Genomic DNA, 18,330 nt, shown 5'->3' with positions numbered 1-18,330 from the left:
AGCATAGTTTTCTCCTTGCAACTACCATAGATCCTTTGAGAAGCTTTCACTGTCCATTATTTTGTCGGCTTTCATATCCCTCCTTATTAAAGACATTAATAGCAAACAAGTTCATTCTCATATCTGAAATATGTCTGACATCTCTCAAAGTCAACATGCAGCCTATACTAGTTTGTACAACAATATCATCAATCCCAATAATCTGCGACACACTTTTGTTTCCCATCTTGGTATAACCAAAGTCTCATGCTTTGTAAGTTGTAAACAACTCTCTTTTAAAAATATAATGATATGCCACTCCTGTGTCAACTATCCACTCAATGCTGGGATCACTAACATGATTACAATCATCATGTGTACAAATCAAAGTAATTGAATCACTATCTGAATTCACTGCTGTAACATTGCCATCATTTGAACTTTTACCTTTCTCATCTTTTCGCTCTTACTTCAAGATTTTATAGTTTCGTTTTATATGACCCACCTTACCACAATAGAAACACTTCACTTTACCTCTAGACTTGGATCTATGTTTAGACTTACCACGGCCTTTTGAGTCCTGACCTCTGTCAATGTTTTTACCCCTGTTCTCTGTGACTAGAGCTTGATTCTCAGGGTCTACATCTTTTCGTCTTGCTTTTTCATTAAGCATATTGTCCTTTACCATCTCCAATGTCACTTTATAATCAGGAGCTGAATTAAGAACAGTCACAACTAGAGTATTCCAGCTGTCTGACAATGAACCCAAAAGAAATAACACCTTCATTTCATTATCCATCTTAAGCTCCATAGTAGTCATCCGATTAAATATATCTTAAAAATCACTCAAGTGCTCTGTAACAGATCGTCCATCCCTATACTGTAAAATTGCAAGCTTTTTAACAAGCATAACTTTATTCATACCTATTTTTCTTTCATACAATGCTGCCAATTTTTCTCAAATAATGTGTGCATCTGACTCCTGCGCTACATGATAGAACACGCTGATATCAATCCATTTTTTTATTGTAGCCAGCGTCTTTCTACCTAGCTTCTTTCAGCTTTCATCTTTCATATCTGCTGGTTTAGCCGAATCACCCAATACTGACTCATACAAATCTTTGCAGTATAGATGATCCTTCATCATAGGCTTTCAAATTGAATAATTCGATGCTGTCAATTTTATCATGGAACCTGTATCACCCTTCATGATCTCAAACAGAATTTACTTCTATCATGGGTTACTTTTGTATCGATGTCTCAAAATAACCCTTGCTCTAATACCACTTGTTGCGCCTGAAGCAATAATCACAACAATACAGAAGCAATAGACAACAATCAATAATCAAATACGCAGGAAAAATAAAGCACACCAAGATTTACGTGGAAAACCCTCCAGTGTAGAGGGAAAAAATCACGGACCACCAGAAAAATCTTCACTGTCAAATAATAGGTATACAAAGTTCTTCTTTAGCTAAAACTAGAGCTAATCAACAACTAGAGAAAAAATTTGAAGAAATCTCACTAAATAAATGACTTAACAAATACACCATGGATTTGTTCTTAGAGAGCTTCAAACCCGATCTTCATTGTTCAGAATGTATAACTCTGAATCATAAACCTCCTGACAAGGTTCCAACTCAATCGGACCACGGATCGACTTCTGTTCAACCAACTCTCCCTTTTCTTTTTTTTCTATACTTTTCCTAGCTTTTCTTCTTTTTCTACTTGGTTTTCGACGTACACTTAAAACAACCCCACCTCTTTTTTATTAAGTAGCTAGGACTCTGTGTAAAATGAAAAATCAAGGCCCATGACCTTTACTTGGTCCAAAACTACTTACATGAGACTGGACCCCATTTTTCTAACAGTTGGTCTGTTACCTCTTTTGACCACTCTCGTGACCAACGCTGCTAAAGGCTCGAAGGCAAGAGTGATCCCATGCACTGGCAGCTGAGAACCAACATTGCTAGAAGCTCCCACCTTTTTCTTTTAACTGAGAAACATGGAAAACATGATGCAATTGAAACGTAGGAGGTAACTACAACTGCCCCTACATTGTGTTCTATCTTAAATGACCAGAAAAATACTTAGCAGTTAAGGAGATAATGATTAGATTATTTCAGTTAATGCATAATATTATAAATTTTTAAAAATTAATTTAAATTGAACTTCATTTGAAATCGATTTGATCAAAATTGAATTTTATCCATTTAGTTGATTCATCAAATTTTTTTATTTTTATATTATTTAAATCTAATTTTAATATATTTAAATTAATTTAAATATAAAATAATTATTTTTATTTTATAAAAATTAATAAAAACATATAACTAAGTTCAAATATTTTTTATTTTTTTACTTCCCGATATGAAAAATTAATCCGAAACTAATATATAAAAACATTTATCAAAATCAAAATCGAATCAATTAAAAAAAATCAAATCTAAATCAAATATTTCGATTGTGAATCAGTCTCTCAGTTTCTCAGCACTTCAACCATCAACTCAGTGAATATGCTAGAGACTACTATGACACAAAAGCTCACTACATTAATGTACAAAGGACAAGGCATCAGCTATACTGCATTCTCCTTTTCCTTATTATTGCTAATATCATAGGGAAGATAATCCTTTGCTGCAATAAGTGTTTCCGACTTTGGTGATCATTTTTAATACTAGAGTACCTGTTAGAAAGATAATGATGCCATTTGGTTACAACATACACCATTTGGTTACAACATACACTATGGTAAAGAATTCCCTATCATAAACTGAAAGTTCTTTTTTTGCCAATATAAACTGAAAATCCTTGATGTCTAGGAAATAAGGCCTTGCTGATGTAGCCAAGGGATGACTTCCTTGCATCAAAACGGCTCTAATGCCAGTGTTAGAGGCATCAGTTTCTATGAAAAAAATATTGAGACAAATCTGATAAGGCTAGCAATGGAGGTGATGTCATTACTTCCTTGAGTTCCTTAAATGCTATTTTAGCCTCTTCAGACCACTTACACTGATCCTTCTTGAGCAATACAATCAATGATTTGTATATTCTGCCAAAATCCTTCACAAACCTCCTGTAATATAGCTAGTGGAACGAAGGAATTCTCTTAGCTGGCTCACATTTTGGGGCCTCGGACACTTTTGAACAGCCTTAGTTTTCTTAGGATCTGTGCATACCCCTTGAACAGAGATATTGTCCCAAATACTCAACTGCGGATTAAGCAAAGTAGCATTTACGCCTTTTAGCAAACAAAGACTGTTGTTGCAATAATTTAAAAGTACACTCCAAATGCTGTAAGTGATCTGACCAGCGATTTAAAATATGATTGTGGCCGTGTTTTTAATTGTATTGTTTTTATTGTGTTTACAATATAACGAATAAAATAAAAATAATTGTATTGATCGTAATTATAAAATATTTTAAAATTTTCATAATTTATTATAAAATGAAGTAAAAATAAAGTTTGATCATAATAATATTATTTATGATATTTAAAGTAATTTATGATATTTTAATTTTATATTTATAGATTAAAATAATTTTTTTATATATTTTAGTTAAAACTCAAAATTAATATATTCATTTAAAATAGTTTTTAATATATCTATGAATTTTATAAATATAAATGCTATGAATATATATATGATGGACAAAATATCTTTATTTTGAAATAAATGATGGACAAAATATTTTATATGCTATTAAAGTCATAAATTAATTTAATTAAAAAAATAACATTTTATATATTTTTTATAAAATATATGATAATTGGGAGGATGATTAAAACATAACTATTTAAGTATGGATATACGTTTTCATTAAAACAATTTAAAAGCCAATATTTTAAATAACTAATTAAGCAAAAATAATTAATAGTTAGTGACCTAATTTTTCTCAACTAAAAATGTATAATTAAAAATAACATTAGTAACATAAAAATTATATAACAAAATTAATTCTTTTAAATAATGGTATATGTATAAAACTCACAAAAAAAAAAAAAAACCCACTAATTAACAACATACAAAGAAAATGTTTTGATTAAGAGTCCAATTATAATAATAAAAAAAAAAGTTTGATCCTAACTCAAAAAGAGTGCCCAACTATATGTTTTGCACAAACTTTTTGCGGGTTTTTTTTATTTGGTTCAACTCTATTGGCTTTTTGGGGTGACAGTGCTCATTGAATCTATAGTTCTCATTTTGATTAGACGCCACACGTGACATTATTCTTTCAAAATCTCTGCTTGATTTTGCTCTCCCCTTTTTCTACTCTGCCTTTATCACTCTTTCTTCTCCATCCCATATCAAAGCCATCATGAGTCGACCCAACCAACCACTCCTGCTTCTCAAATCCTCATGATCTCCCTCAAGCGATTTTTTACTCTAAACTTTTTTCTGTGTCTCTCAAGTCTCAAGCATCAAGTTTGGAGAAGATGGCATGGCATTCAACTTCAAGCCACCGGCCATGGTGGCATTAAAAAAGCTCTTTCTTTCTTTATTTTCTTCTTGGTTTTCTGGTTTGACGTTTGATTTGAAAAGAAAAGCACAAATAATGATTTTAATATCTTGTTATGGTCATAATTTTTCATTATACTACTATTTACAAATGCAATATATCATTATTTATGTGAATAACGATTTATATCTCCATTGCGATAAATAATTGTAGTGGAAGGTGGAGCGACCACTAAATAGTGATCACTATACTGTGTTGTAGACATTATTTAAATCCATGACCTGACAAACCTCAAGGTCTTAAATTATTAAAATCAAGTTTTCTTCCAATTTATAATTCATAAGGGGTGAATGTAATTAATTTAAAAGGTACTCTATTAAGTATATAGACAATAGTTAATAACACATCACCCCAAAAGTTGATTGGTAAATTTGCTTGGGTTGTCATAGATCTCACCATTTTTAAAAGAGTTCTATTTCTTCTCTCCACAACATTGTTTTATTGAGGAGTCTTTAGAATGGTCAACTGCCTATCAATATCCTTTTTCATCATATAATTGATTGGACAAATATTCATGTTTTTGGTCCATTCTTAGCACCTTAACGTTTTTGCTTAATTGATTCTCTTCTAAGGTCACATACTTTCTAAAGCATTCTAATACTTTAGACTTATGAGAAATCAAATAAATGAACTGAAGCGTGTGACATATCAAGGAATGTAATGAAATACTAACCTCATTTCCATGACCTTACATTCATTTGGCCACAAATATCGGAATGTATAAACTACAATGGAACTTTAACTCTAGTTCCTTCACCAAATGGTTTCTTTATCATTTTTTCTATTAGGCAACTTTTAAATAATGATAAATTATCTTTTTTAATAGAGCTTAATAATCCTTCTTATGCTAATCTATCTATTTTTTATTGACATATATGGTCATATCTAGTATGAGAAATATTCATATAAATATTTGCATCAAAATCAATCATAAGGAAAAAGTTTAAATTATTGTATGGAATAATATCTAATATAATAAAACAATCTGATAGATATCCAAATTCATAATTAGTTGTATCAAAATGCAAACTCAAACAAGTATTGTTGAAATTCAAAACAAATCTTAAACTAAGAAGAACAATGACAAAAATCAAATTCCATCAAATATCAAGAGTAAAAAGTACATCATGCAAGTTAAGGATTTTTTCACTATGCATGCTAGCTTGTAGGTGCCAATTCCCTTTCTTTCAATCAACAAATTATTTTCTACATAGATCTATTATGTTTCACATAGACTCCAACAAAAATCCACGAACGTATTCCTATCTCATGCTATATAATTTGTGGCCCCTATGTGTACAATCCATAAAGGATATGATTTAGTTATAAAAAAAATATCATAAACAAACACAATACTTTTAGCATTAAGCAAAAATGTTTCGAGGGCTTGTAACTTTTTTGGTTCATTGCATTCACAAGAAAAGTGACTCTTTTTGCCATAAAGAAAACACTTGACTTTTAGTTTATTCTTCTTAGGATGAACCTTGGGACTCTGCCTTTAACAATTTGGCTACCTTTAGTTTCTTAGGAGCTTTCTTTTTGTTTCCACTGTATGGCCTACGCTTGAAGTTTAAAGTTTTTTTTAATTGGATAATGCCATTTAAGCATCAACACTAGACTTATATGCTTCTATATGATCTTTTTCTAGTTGAAGATGATGGGAAACATTATCGAGAGTCTTTATACTTTCATTGTGGATATGGTATAACTTTATGTGCTCCCAGTTGTGTGGCAAAAAACAAATGATAGCTTTAACCTATTGTTCATCTATCGAAGTATGGCCAACCTCTTTCAGCTTGCTTATCATGTTTGGCATCTCTCTCATATGCTGTCTCATATTATGATTAGACTGCTTCTTATTGGTGTTAAACTTGATAGTAAGCTACCTCAGTTTAGTAATCGAAGTTGCATGAAACTTTACTTTCAAGGTACTCGATATCTCCATTGCTATTTCATGAAACTAAAATTTAAGTATAATATTTTTCTCAATACTACTAAGCAACGTACTGTGTGTAATAGAGTTTTTTTTTTTTTTTTCAGGCATTGTGTTGGGATGTATTCCTTTCATTGGGCTCATCAAGGATATTGCTCAAAACATTAAGAACATTGTTCAAAATATCAAGAACCTCTTGTTTTTCAAGTATGTATTGGATTTTCGTACTTCAAATTTCATAATTGTCCCCATTCAGCTTCTTACTTTTATTTAACTCAGCAACAATGTAATTAGAAGTAGAAGCCATTTCAAAGTATAATTCTACATTCGAGAGACATATGCACTAATTAATGCCTAGCATTGCACACATTTCATTTTGCCATAATGTCATAAATAAAATAATGACTATCATTCACATAAAAATGAAACCAAAAGGTCATTATGTTTACAATCAAATTTCATTTTTAATGTGTTTGATTATCACTAATTTATTTTATTGTGCAAAATTAATCATTCTAAGATAGAATAAATCAATTATCTTAAAAACTCTCACAAATTATATGGTTACCAACATATAATCAATAACATATATTAATTTCACATAAACAAATCTTACAAAGCATAATTTGAATTCATAAACATGTTCATAATAAAATATATACATATACACTAAATGTTAATTAAACATATTCCTAATCAGTTACAAATGATTTGTGTAAGAACAATGATAGATTTCAAAAACTCTTTTGATAGTTTCACATTACCCATCCATAGAGGTTCAAAAAATTTGTATTTCCTATTATAGAGACTTAAGCAGACTGAAAGAGTCACACTCCTCTTTGCTCTATTTTCACATAATTTTTCATAAAATCATTAATTAATGTTTTACATTTAGGATCATTCTCCAAAGACATATAGATATCTTAAAGCAAATTCTTTTATCTAGAATTAAAAGTGTATCATTTAGTATTTCATATTTGATCGGTCATTTCTAATATGCATGCAATCACGCCAAATTAATTCTTGGATCATGCCATTGACATTGATGATATGCCTTTCAATATCATTATTGAATCCATTCAATAATGTGTCAATTCAAATGTCAGCCTTATGACTCTTAAAAATTATGCTTGTGTCCTTATACGATGGAAGTTTTCACGAAAACAATCATGATTTTTTATAATAAAATATGAAAAAAAATAATGAATCTATAAGTCAACACAAGTCAAAAAATGATTAAGACTCATCTAAATTATTATTGTGTGATATGGCATATCAAAGTCAATCAAGGATAAAATAATTTTATAAAAAAAAAGACACTTAAAAAAACAAAATTTTAAAAATATTTTTAAAAAAATAAGGGCATTGGAATGCTTGTTTTTTGTTTCAATATCTATAAGGTATCCAAATGCCCTGATGAGCATTTAAATGCTTTTTTTTTTTTAGAAAATAACTGTTAATTTTTAAAATTTTGCCTAAAGCATTTGGATGCCCTGAGTCGAGCATTTGGATGCCTTATTTAGAAATCGAAAAAAATCCAAATTGCAGAACATCAATGGCATTTGACTTAAAAATATCTAAGATTCATCATAACATTAATTATACAATAAAATTATGCAATTATGCATAATCTCCTATGGATTTTCGTAAGCATACAAAAAAATATTAAACAATTTCAACGAAGAACATGCAAAACAAACTAAAACTCAAGCTAACTTGGCTCTAACACCAATGAAAGATAATCCCATGCAAGATACATATGAACATAATAATATATGCTTACTTGTTTAGCAAAAGTAGAAGCGAAAGCCTGAATTAAATTGTTAGTCGTTGAACAAGATCATAGTATGGAAGTTATTCGTTTTTATAGCGTAAATCTTTCAATACACCAAATGCAAAAATTCTTCTTGAGAGTTATAATCTATTGATCTCTCTTTCTTTTGTTTTCTTTTTTGTCTTGTGTTTTTCTTTTTCTTGTAAAAAGCTTTTTTCTCTAGTAATATTTTTGTTTAAATGGTCGAATGCCATATGATGTGTAGAGAGATAAAAGGCGATAGTTGCATGGTATAGAAACCATGCATAATTGCCCAAAGATAGTTCAATCCTAAGCAAAAAAATTACTTTATAGGTGTAGCCAATTTACTTGTTACTTGGGTCAGGGATGAATCCAAGATTTTTAGTAAGTGGGGGTAAGTATTTTAACTCAACTTATTAAATTTTTCTTTGAAAAATAAATTAATATAAAAAGTTCTAAAGAAATTAACATGTATAACAATTTTTTCGTTAAAATATAATTTTTTATGCTATAGATATAATATTTGCATAGCTAAAATTAATTACATGGTTATTGATGAATACAGCCTAAATACTATTATACCATAGATAAATAATTTTTTGACACACATGCCTATAAATATGTATATATATTTATTTAATAAAGTTTTACTTATAGAATTTTTAAATATAGATATAATATGTAAAATAATAAAAATAAAAAATTTCAGTTTTATTATTTACTTTCATTTTTTATGCATTATAATGTGAAAAATAACAAATGCTTATTTTCTCATATATAATGAAAACAATATTATTTTATATACAATAAAAACAAGAATGAAGACATAAATTTCTGTTAATTAAAGATCATTTTTTATTTTTTATTCTAATTAATTCACACTTTATGGGTTATCTATATGAACTCTACAAATTCTTTATTTGTTTTTCTTCAAAATTAATGTATATTATAATAAAATTGTTTATCACCCAAAGTATGGGGGCAAAAATGATCCTTAATTCAATGGGGGCTAATATGAAAAAAATTTATCGGGGGCAAATCTTGAAATTTCTAAAATTTATGAGATTTTTTTATAATAAATTTAAAGAATTTAAGAATTTCTCGGGACCCCTACGATTTCATATGTAAATCTGTCCCTACTTGGGGTGCTCGGATCACTCATTATGCCTAGACCCAATCACTTGACTTACATATTGATACCAATTTAGGAGTAAAAAAATCATTTTAATTATTGAATTTGTGTGAAGCATTAACCATTAAGAGATAATTTCAGTCTATAATATAATATTTAAATTTAAAATCATAATTTTATTATTAAAATAATAAAACTATATATTAAAATAAAAATTTTGGATTAAGTTTCCAAATTACTTTGACTATTAAAATTTTGCCATAAGTCCCACTTGGCAGCTTACAAATACAAGAGTATCCTTTACAGGTAAATGTTTTTTAAAAAAATTTAAAACCAAAGCGGCCTATCTGAGGTTGTCATTCCTTCTATTTGATGTAGTGCACTAGTAATTTTAAAGAGTCATGAAACTTTGATTGCATAAATAAGAATCTTGATTTATGAGTGGTTTAGCATTGTGATTTTAAAAATTGTTTTTATTTAGCTTTAGGCTGTTGGAATGACGAAAAAAGATAGATGAAAAAAAAAAAAAATAGATTTTAAGAGTATTTGATTAGAAAGAAAAATGACTGAGAGAAAATAAAAAATTTATCATTTTTTATTTTCATTAATATAAATAAATCACTTTAAATTAAAAAATAAAAAACGTGTGAGCATATATTACATATTTATAAAATTATTTATCATATTTAGACTTTTATTTTTTATCTTAATTTATAAAAGATTTATAATGATAAAATCATGTAATTTTTACCCTCTTTAATTTTATTTTTTAATTTTATCAAACAATGAGCAAAAAATTACATTTAAAAATTTTTTTTATCTTTTCAATCAAGCATATTAATTAAAAATATATATTTTTCGTCTTTTTATTTTTTTTATTTTTTTACCCTATCAAGCAAAGCCTTATTGTTAAATAAAAAAAGAGAGTTTCAATTTGAAAAATTGATTTTATGATTTTGCAATCCAAACTGAAAGGATGGTTAAAAAGTGTTTCATGGTAAAAAAAAAAAAACAGATTTTTTGCGGTCCGAAAAGCTAATTATTTTGACTTTGCTCAGTTAATCTCGTTCCACACGCAACGTTGTACTGCCCACCTTCACCGTCGCATTCGCCTTCGCCGCGGACACCACACTGCATTGCCGCCACATTCCAGTAATCGTCTTTTCCCCTTACTTTTTCTTCCTGGTTTCCACTTTATCTAGCATATATTTTCTTTTCTTTTTAATAGCAAATATCTTTGCTTTCAGCTTACTTGTTTCAGAGTAAATTCTGTCAGAAGCTTGGGCTTCTCTAGGGGTGTTAAAGAAAGTTCCGCTTATGTCCACCAAATCCTTCTCAATTCACTGGAATTTCAAATCCCTGTTTCCAAATACCTGTTTTCTCCAGTTTCCTCGCAGATGCTCTGCCAATGCTCTACCACTATCCTTCTCTCACTACCAAAGAATCCATTCCCCCAAGCCATACCTTCCTCAACCTCCATTGGCTCAACCCAATCCCAGTAACCAAACTCCTCGTGATATAACACAAGCCCAGGAATCCGTTTCCGAGTATCTCCAAGAACTGGGGATTTCCTTTGAGGAATCCATTTCCATAGCTTCTAATTCCCCAAAGTACACGCAAATGCTAGTGGATGGTGTTAAGGAACTGGAGGAATGGAATGCTTGGAATAATAATATTGAAGGAGAGAATTTGGGGTTTAAGGAAATGGTCATTTATATGGCCAAGGAGAAGGGTGATAATGGCAAAGTTGCCTTTTTGGAGAGTGCGGGTCTGTCTCTCGCTTCTGCAATGGGTGTTGCGCGTTATTTGTCTTCAGAATCTCTTCCCAGTTTGATTCATAAGGTTAGCAAGCAAGCTCTTTAAGTTTATTTGTATCTGTTTTCACTCTCTGTTTGGTTTGTAGTACAATAATGTATTCTTGATGATCTATCTTTGAAGGAAAAGAAGATACTAGGAAATTCTAGATGCAAATTTATGTTTTATAGGCATTATATGAATCGTGCTTGTCCTTTTGAAGTGGATTTTATTTAGCCTTGAAAATATTACAAGCTTTGAAAATGAGGAGTTTCATGACGCAGCTAGAACATCACTCTTTAATTTGTTTATATCACCACAGAAGTTGGCAAATTGAAATAGTGATTAATGTTACCCTAGTGAGCTCTCGGTTTGGAGAAATGTTGTGGATCTCATAATGTAGGAAATGATGGAATATATTCAGTTTAGATGATATTTAAGACATAATTACATGTTTTCTTATTACTCTTGCACTTTGGCAATTTTCTTTTCTTCAGCTTATTTGTTGAGTTATTTAGAAGTCTTCATATTGATGAATCTACATAACTTGTTAGAATAAGGGAGTTTACTTACTAGATTTGACATGTCTAACCTACTACTGCCTTTGGTTGTTTTAACATTCTTTACAAAAGCTCCATCTTTTTTTTTTTTGTAGAAAGTCATGGTCTAACATGTTGGTATTCTTACCATACCCATGGTACAAATTCCTTTAGAAATTGGCCATAGCTTTGTTCTTTTTGTAACCCTAAAGATCCTTTGGTAGAATATGTGCTTGTTCCTCAAATGTAGCTCAGTGCTAACTTTCAAACATTTTGCTTCATGTTAAATAAATGCTCTTTGTTTGTGTTTTTAAGCTTTTATAGATATTATATCTTGTTGATATATTTGAAAATTATAACTTTTTCTCCATTCTGATCAGGCAACAATAATATGATTCTTTTCTTTCTTCAAATGGGTTCTGCTACTTTTGTGAATTTACTGAAATGAGCTCTTCATCTAAATTTGTTGGCTGGATTCATTGCTTATTTTTTATTTGGCTTTTAGGTTAAGTATATGAAGGAAATAATCTTTTCTAGCAGTGATGATAAAGGGCTAAGTGGGAAAAATGCTCGCCGAATGATGATGCACTTGTCAATTGCTTCTGATGAAGATGTGCAACAAACCTTATCCTTCTTTGAGAAGGTATAATATGACTTCCATTCTTCTTTTACTGTGTACATGAAGTTATATCATGTTTTTCTTGCACAATACTTTTTATCATTTTCTTCTGTTTGCCATTTACTTTACAACCTGCATTTCAGTTGCATAATCATTTGCTTCCTGTTTTGACACAGTTTATGAATATATGGTGCAGATTGAAGCAAGAAGAGGTGGTATAGACATGTTGGGCTCAGTAGATGCAAGTTTAAGATATCTGTTGGAATCGTTTCCACGTCTTTTATTGTTGCCAGTGGAGTCCCATTTGAAACCTATTGTTGAATTTCTTGAAAATATTGGAGTTCCAAGGAGATCTATGGGAAAAGTATTTTTGTTGTTTCCACCAGTCTTGTTTTACAAGATTCAGGGCATCAAAACAAAAGTTTTGGCTTTCGAAAAGGTACTGTTCATATTTTAAATCAAGGTATCATTTAGCCTAGTATTATTGTGGCATTCACAAAAGCAATGAAAAAGAACCTTTATTTGATGGATGCTATGTTGTTTATTTTTTAATATGACTATATCTTGTTTTCCCTTAGCAAAGTTTCTTTTTATGAATTTTCTTCTAGGTTGGTGCAACTTATGAAGATGTTAGGAAAATGTTGCTAAAATATCCATGGATTCTTTCAACAAGCATTCAAAAAAATTATGAGCAGATCCTTTTGCTTTTTGAGGAAGAAAAGGTATAATGACTTAATGGCCCAGCTTGCTTATATTCATGTGGTTTATTGTTTTCATGGTTTATGCCGTGGTTGAGTTGTGATTTCATCAAGATGTTTATGGTTTGCTTACTGGAGGTGCTAATGTTTTGTTAGTTATTTGGAAGGTTGCAATGTTGTCTGATAAAATATAATAACCAGGAACTCAATTATCAAAATTTAGTTTCTAAAACAAGAAATTATTGGAGAATAAGATACTCCTTAAGTTGCATTGCATTAGTTGTCTGAGAATGTATTCTTAAAGCCACAGGCAGTTTTATTTTGTTTACTGCTCTTTATTATTATTATTATTCAATTGGGCAAGTAACTATGTTTCTGTCTGGTATCTAAAGTGAGTGTTCTGTATCATTGCATACCTCCAAACATAATCAACCTTTATAAAGCCATAAACTTGGTTAGACAATTGTATTCTTTTGTCAATGCCTCAATCTGCTTATTTTGTTTCCTTATTCTCTTAAAGTTTCTCTTATTTGAATTGGATAAGTTATCATATTTGGTTTCAGATACCAAAAGCAAGTGTTGACCGGGCAATTAGAAGCTGGCCTCATTTATTGGGTTGTTCAACAAGCAAGCTAAAGTTGATGGTGGATCAATTTGGTGAATTAGGTGTTAGAAACAAAAAGTTGGGTCGGGTTATTGCCAAAAGCCCCCAACTATTATTAAGGAAACCTCAGGAATTGCTCCAGGTAGGTGGTTGTACGTTTTTGTCTTTGTTCTTGAGTTACACTTTTTACCTTTTATTTGTTCCAGTTACTTCATTCTTCACTCCCATCTCTGAATGTTGTATCACCACTTAAAAGAATAACTAGCTTTAAAATAGCTCTAACAGGTAATCTAGGTCACTTTTACTAATCTTTAATATAGCTCTGACAGGTGATCTAGGGCACTTTTACTAATTCAATGTATATGTTTAAAGGAATTGACATGCAGTATGGTTATACCACTCTGCTGGCATGATGTGATCCAAATGCCCATTGTCTCATACTCTTTATTGGTTGCTCTTTGACAATGCTGTTTCTGAGGACGCTTCTTTCTTGTATTTTGTCTTCAATAATGATTAATTAAATTGTAACCATTCAAAGAAATAAATTCCAACTATCCCAGAAAAGAAAACCTGTCCTTTTGAAAGGTATCCATCCTTTTTCTAATGCTATGTAATCTAGTTTTCTTCCATGTCAGAACTATTTGAAATTTAATCATGCACCAAACTAACAGAGACATATATATTATTGGGGCAGAGGAGGTGATGTCACCTCTGGCTTTTCTCTCCTTTTTTTTTTTTAAACACACTTTTTTTATGTGTTATGATTGGCAGCCTTTCATCTAACTTATTGGCTATAACTAGTTTTCATAGACCACAAGCACCAGCTTTTTGTTGGTTTCTGGATGTTAGGGGTGACTATAGGGAGTCCAAGTCTGCTAATTTTCAGTGTTCAAGAGATTGGCTGACTTGTTTCTTGAACTGTCTAATCTTGTTTGCGAATAGCTAAGATGACTCTTGTGAAGTACAACTTGTATCTCTCCAAAGTCGTCAAAGAGACTAGCTCTGAAGTGTTCAAATCAACTATGAAAGTGAAATTGTGGCATTGAATCCTTCTAAGTTTGAAATCCAGAATTTATTTATTTATAGTTGCAACCAATGAGTTTGAATTATGTTGCTCCATCTTTTAATTTGTTCTATTGTTATTCTTCTTTATTTTCTTTTATAATTTTAATGCATTTCTCTTTTCACAGGTTGTTCTATTTTTGGAAGGTCTAGGTTTTGATCGGGAAAATGTAGGGAAGCTACTTGCTCGCTGTCCTGAAATTTTTGCTGCCAACGTTGATAAAACTCTGAAGAAAAAGGTTGAATTCCCTGCACAGCTTGGTATTTCCAATGACCACCTTCCTCAGGTCATCAAAAAATATCCGGAGCTTTTCGTGTCTGATGTGGACAAAACTTTGCTTCCTCGGTTTGTTTCTATTAAAGCTCTCTTTTCTATTAGCTCTTTGACCTGACAAGATCACACAAAATGAGTTTAATGTCAATGCCCATGCCCTTCTAATCTTGAGGTGCAGTATGTTGAACCAAATATTTGGAATACCAAGTGTTTGATAGTAGGAATGGATTTAAACTAGTTATCTAGAGTTACTCTTTCCAGCCAGGAAAGTTGGATAACATAATTTGAGTTGGAAATATAAACATTTAGCTTCGTGATCAGAACTAAATTTGTTAAAGTTACAGATTATGCAGTTGTTCTGTTGGAACTGAATCTGGCGGTTTTGTGAACAGCATCAAGTACTTGATGGAGATAGGACTGTCAAAGAGGGAGATTGCTTTAATGGTCCGTAGGTTTTCTCCATTACTAGGATACAGCATTGAGGAGGTATTGAGACCCAAACTCCAATTCCTTTTGGACACCATGGGTAAGCCCGTAAAGGATGTTGTGGACTATCCAAGGTTCTTCAGTTATTCATTGGAGAAGAAAATAAAACCCAGATTCTGGGTTCTCAAGGGAAGAAATATTGAATGTAGCTTAAAAGATATGTTAGGCAAAAATAATGAGGAGTTTGCTGCTGAGTTTATGGGTGTTGGAAGGAGGCTTGATTCTCCATCCTCACATCAATGAATTGTTGTAACATTGAAGTGTTTTGTAAATGGTGGATTTATAGCCAATCTGTTGAGCACATATCATCACATTTTGCCATTGAGCAGAGTTGTGTTAAAAGTAATTTTTGTGATTACATGTTACAATTTTGATTGTGAGGATCGAGAGCTATTTAGATTTTGAATTCTGAAGCAGAGCTAGATCCAGGCTCTGAGGTTCATTGGAAAATGTTTGATCACATGCTGTGTCACGAACTAAGTTTTTTCTCAATGAAATAATAATTCTGTGGTATTTGAATGGATTATTTTAGTCAAGATAACTCGAATATTTGAATAAGCAACAAGCAAATTATAATTTAGTTTAAGGGACACAACGATATGGCAGGCTGTAATGGGTGCATACCATGTCGATCATTAGAGCCCTCGGAAGAAAAAATATTTTATTAATAAGAGAATAATGATTACAAAGGAGCATTGGGTTTTCCATCATTATTAAGTTCAAGATCAGAAGGACAATCCTAATTGGATAGCCTACAACGTATCTTAATTAGTGACATAGCCCGACAATTCATCAATTATTCACCTGCTTTGAAAAGCAAAATAACTCTTAAAAGTGTGCTACAAGGAACCATTAAAATGACTGAAATTGGGATTTTTTTCCTAGTACATAAGATCTATCCTTGTAGCACTTTGTACAAGATTGGTTCATGCATCCTATAGCTAGTTATGGCCTTATATAAGATTGGATTGTGGCATCCTTCCCCACTCATCTATTGACATTCTCATTGATTTGGTGGCTTCAAATTCTTCAGTTTTTTACTTGAAAGCTCGTAGATCATAGTTTCTCTCTCAATTGATTTTTTTTGGTCTTAAAGCTCTCCCACTTGAATAGGTAATCACGGATTGGCCTTCAAAACGCTATGGTTACCCTATAAGCTAGAATTTCTTCAATTCAATGTTCGTATGGCGGCTTTATATTGGTGGCAGCCCTGGTTGCCTTACTACAGCTTGCATATTTGACACTTGCGTGGTAAGGTTTTAAGTTGCTCACATTAAATACCTAGTGCAACTTCATCAATTTTGGCAGGTCAATCTTGTAAAAGGCATTCCCCACTTTGAAAAGGATTGTCATTGGACCTTCTTGCACACCAATCTATGATCCTACTTTTGTAGGAACCTAAATTGCTCAAGCACTATCCTAACAAGCACGCACAAGGTCATCAACCATGAAATATTATGCCATTCGACCCTTATCTACCCATTTTTCATGTGCTTTGATACCTTTTCTAAGTATGTTTTCACAATCTCTATGTTCTGTCTCCATCCTTGGTAAGGTTGAAGGCTAGTGTACTTTCCCCTTTATAAGACTTGAGGAAGGCGTGAGGCAACCTCTTTTCAAAGGGGCTATTTTTGGTAGAAGAACTCTTATTGGAATTAAAACAAAACTGAGCCATGTCCAACAATAGAGGCCAATTTTTTTGATTCGCTTGCACAAAGTATCTCAATTACTTCTTTAATAATCCATTGAATTGCTTAGTATAACCATTTGTTTGCAGGTGATATCTTGACGAGATATTAAGTAAAGATTCCAACAACTTCAAAAGTTTTTTCCTAAATGATCTTGTGAATCTCGGATCCCTATTATTGATAATATTTTATGAAATATCCTAATACTTGACCACATTCTTAAAAATTAGGTGACCCCATGTCTTCCGTAATAAAATAGTTTTGGGCAAGAATAAATGTTGCATACTTTGAGAAACAATCAATCACTATTGGAATAGACCCAAAATCACTGACTCTAGAAAGACCCGATATGAAGTCAAGTGAGATACTTTTTGATTTGGTTAACCTACAAGTGCACAGGCCGTACAAGTAATAATAGTGACCTCTTAGTCAAGATATCATCTTATAGAAATTAGGTAAAGAAATTCTTAAGCTAAGTATTTATTATCACCCTACCCTTCTAAAATTGGCTTAAATCACCTAATGAATACAAAATCTAACTATGAAAATACAAGCAAATAAAGCATAAAAAATGTAAGACTAAGTAGATGAAAAAAATGAATAAGAATAATAAATACATGAATGCTATAAAATGTAACATATAGTAGCTAAATCAAAGTAAAAACAAATTTGAAGTAAAAATGATGTGATGAAAATGCAAAATACAACTAAATTTGCAAAATTTGAAAAACCGAAAATACAAAGCTACTCTAACTAAACCATGACTTCTATGCTAAAGTGAACACTAAATGACAAATAAGGTAAACGAACTAAAGCTTAAATATGAAAAATCACATAGAGAACTGGATTAAAAATAGGTTTGGAATTCAAATGAAAAACAAAAAGTGCAAAAATTCAAAGAAAAGGTTGAAATTGTAACTAACTTTGCAAATTTGAAAAATTAGATTTCAAGCTACTGTTTTATCTCAAGAATGGAACATGATCAAATGAAAACAAGCTATAAATTCAAAGATCAATCAAAGAACATCATGAAAAATGAATTTGAAAAGCAAAGGATAAAGAAAAACTGCAAAATGCAAGAAAGATCACAAACCAAAACTAACTAAAATATGTTAACCGCATTTAGATTTAAGTAATTTTGATCTAATTGATGCTAAAGTAAATGATCATGAACTAGAATTGGAAAGATCTCTTAAGGAACTAAGA

At 31.1% G+C, this 18,330-nt stretch overlaps 1 protein-coding gene across 2 annotated transcripts; it reads left to right on the top strand.

Annotated features, from left to right (window-relative positions):
- The first annotated feature begins 10,388 nt into the window (after nucleotides 1-10,388).
- On the top strand, nucleotides 10,389-15,794 carry LOC111280437 (Mitochondrial transcription termination factor family protein). Of its 2 annotated transcripts, XM_022867831.2 has the most exons (8): nucleotides 10,389-10,512; nucleotides 10,608-11,202; nucleotides 12,199-12,336; nucleotides 12,509-12,751; nucleotides 12,921-13,034; nucleotides 13,574-13,756; nucleotides 14,805-15,022; nucleotides 15,343-15,794. In XM_022867831.2, exons 2-8 carry the CDS (start codon nucleotides 10,678-10,680, stop codon nucleotides 15,677-15,679), a joined length of 1,758 nt encoding a protein of 585 aa, XP_022723566.2. In that variant the 5' UTR covers nucleotides 10,389-10,512; nucleotides 10,608-10,677; the 3' UTR covers nucleotides 15,680-15,794. The 2 variants fall into 2 exon arrangements, with proteins under 2 accessions (XP_022723566.2, XP_022723565.2); XM_022867830.2 differs by lacking the exon at nucleotides 10,389-10,512 and having other exon boundaries at nucleotides 10,569-11,202.
- The last annotated feature ends 2,536 nt before the right edge of the window (nucleotides 15,795-18,330 follow it).

This window comes from Durio zibethinus, chromosome 28 (assembly GCF_047325235.1).
Source record: "Durio zibethinus cultivar Kanyao isolate XHJ-2024 chromosome 28, ASM4732523v1, whole genome shotgun sequence".
Taxonomy (NCBI): Eukaryota; Viridiplantae; Streptophyta; class Magnoliopsida; order Malvales; family Malvaceae; genus Durio; species Durio zibethinus.
This window is presented reverse-complemented; position numbering and strand designations above follow the sequence as displayed.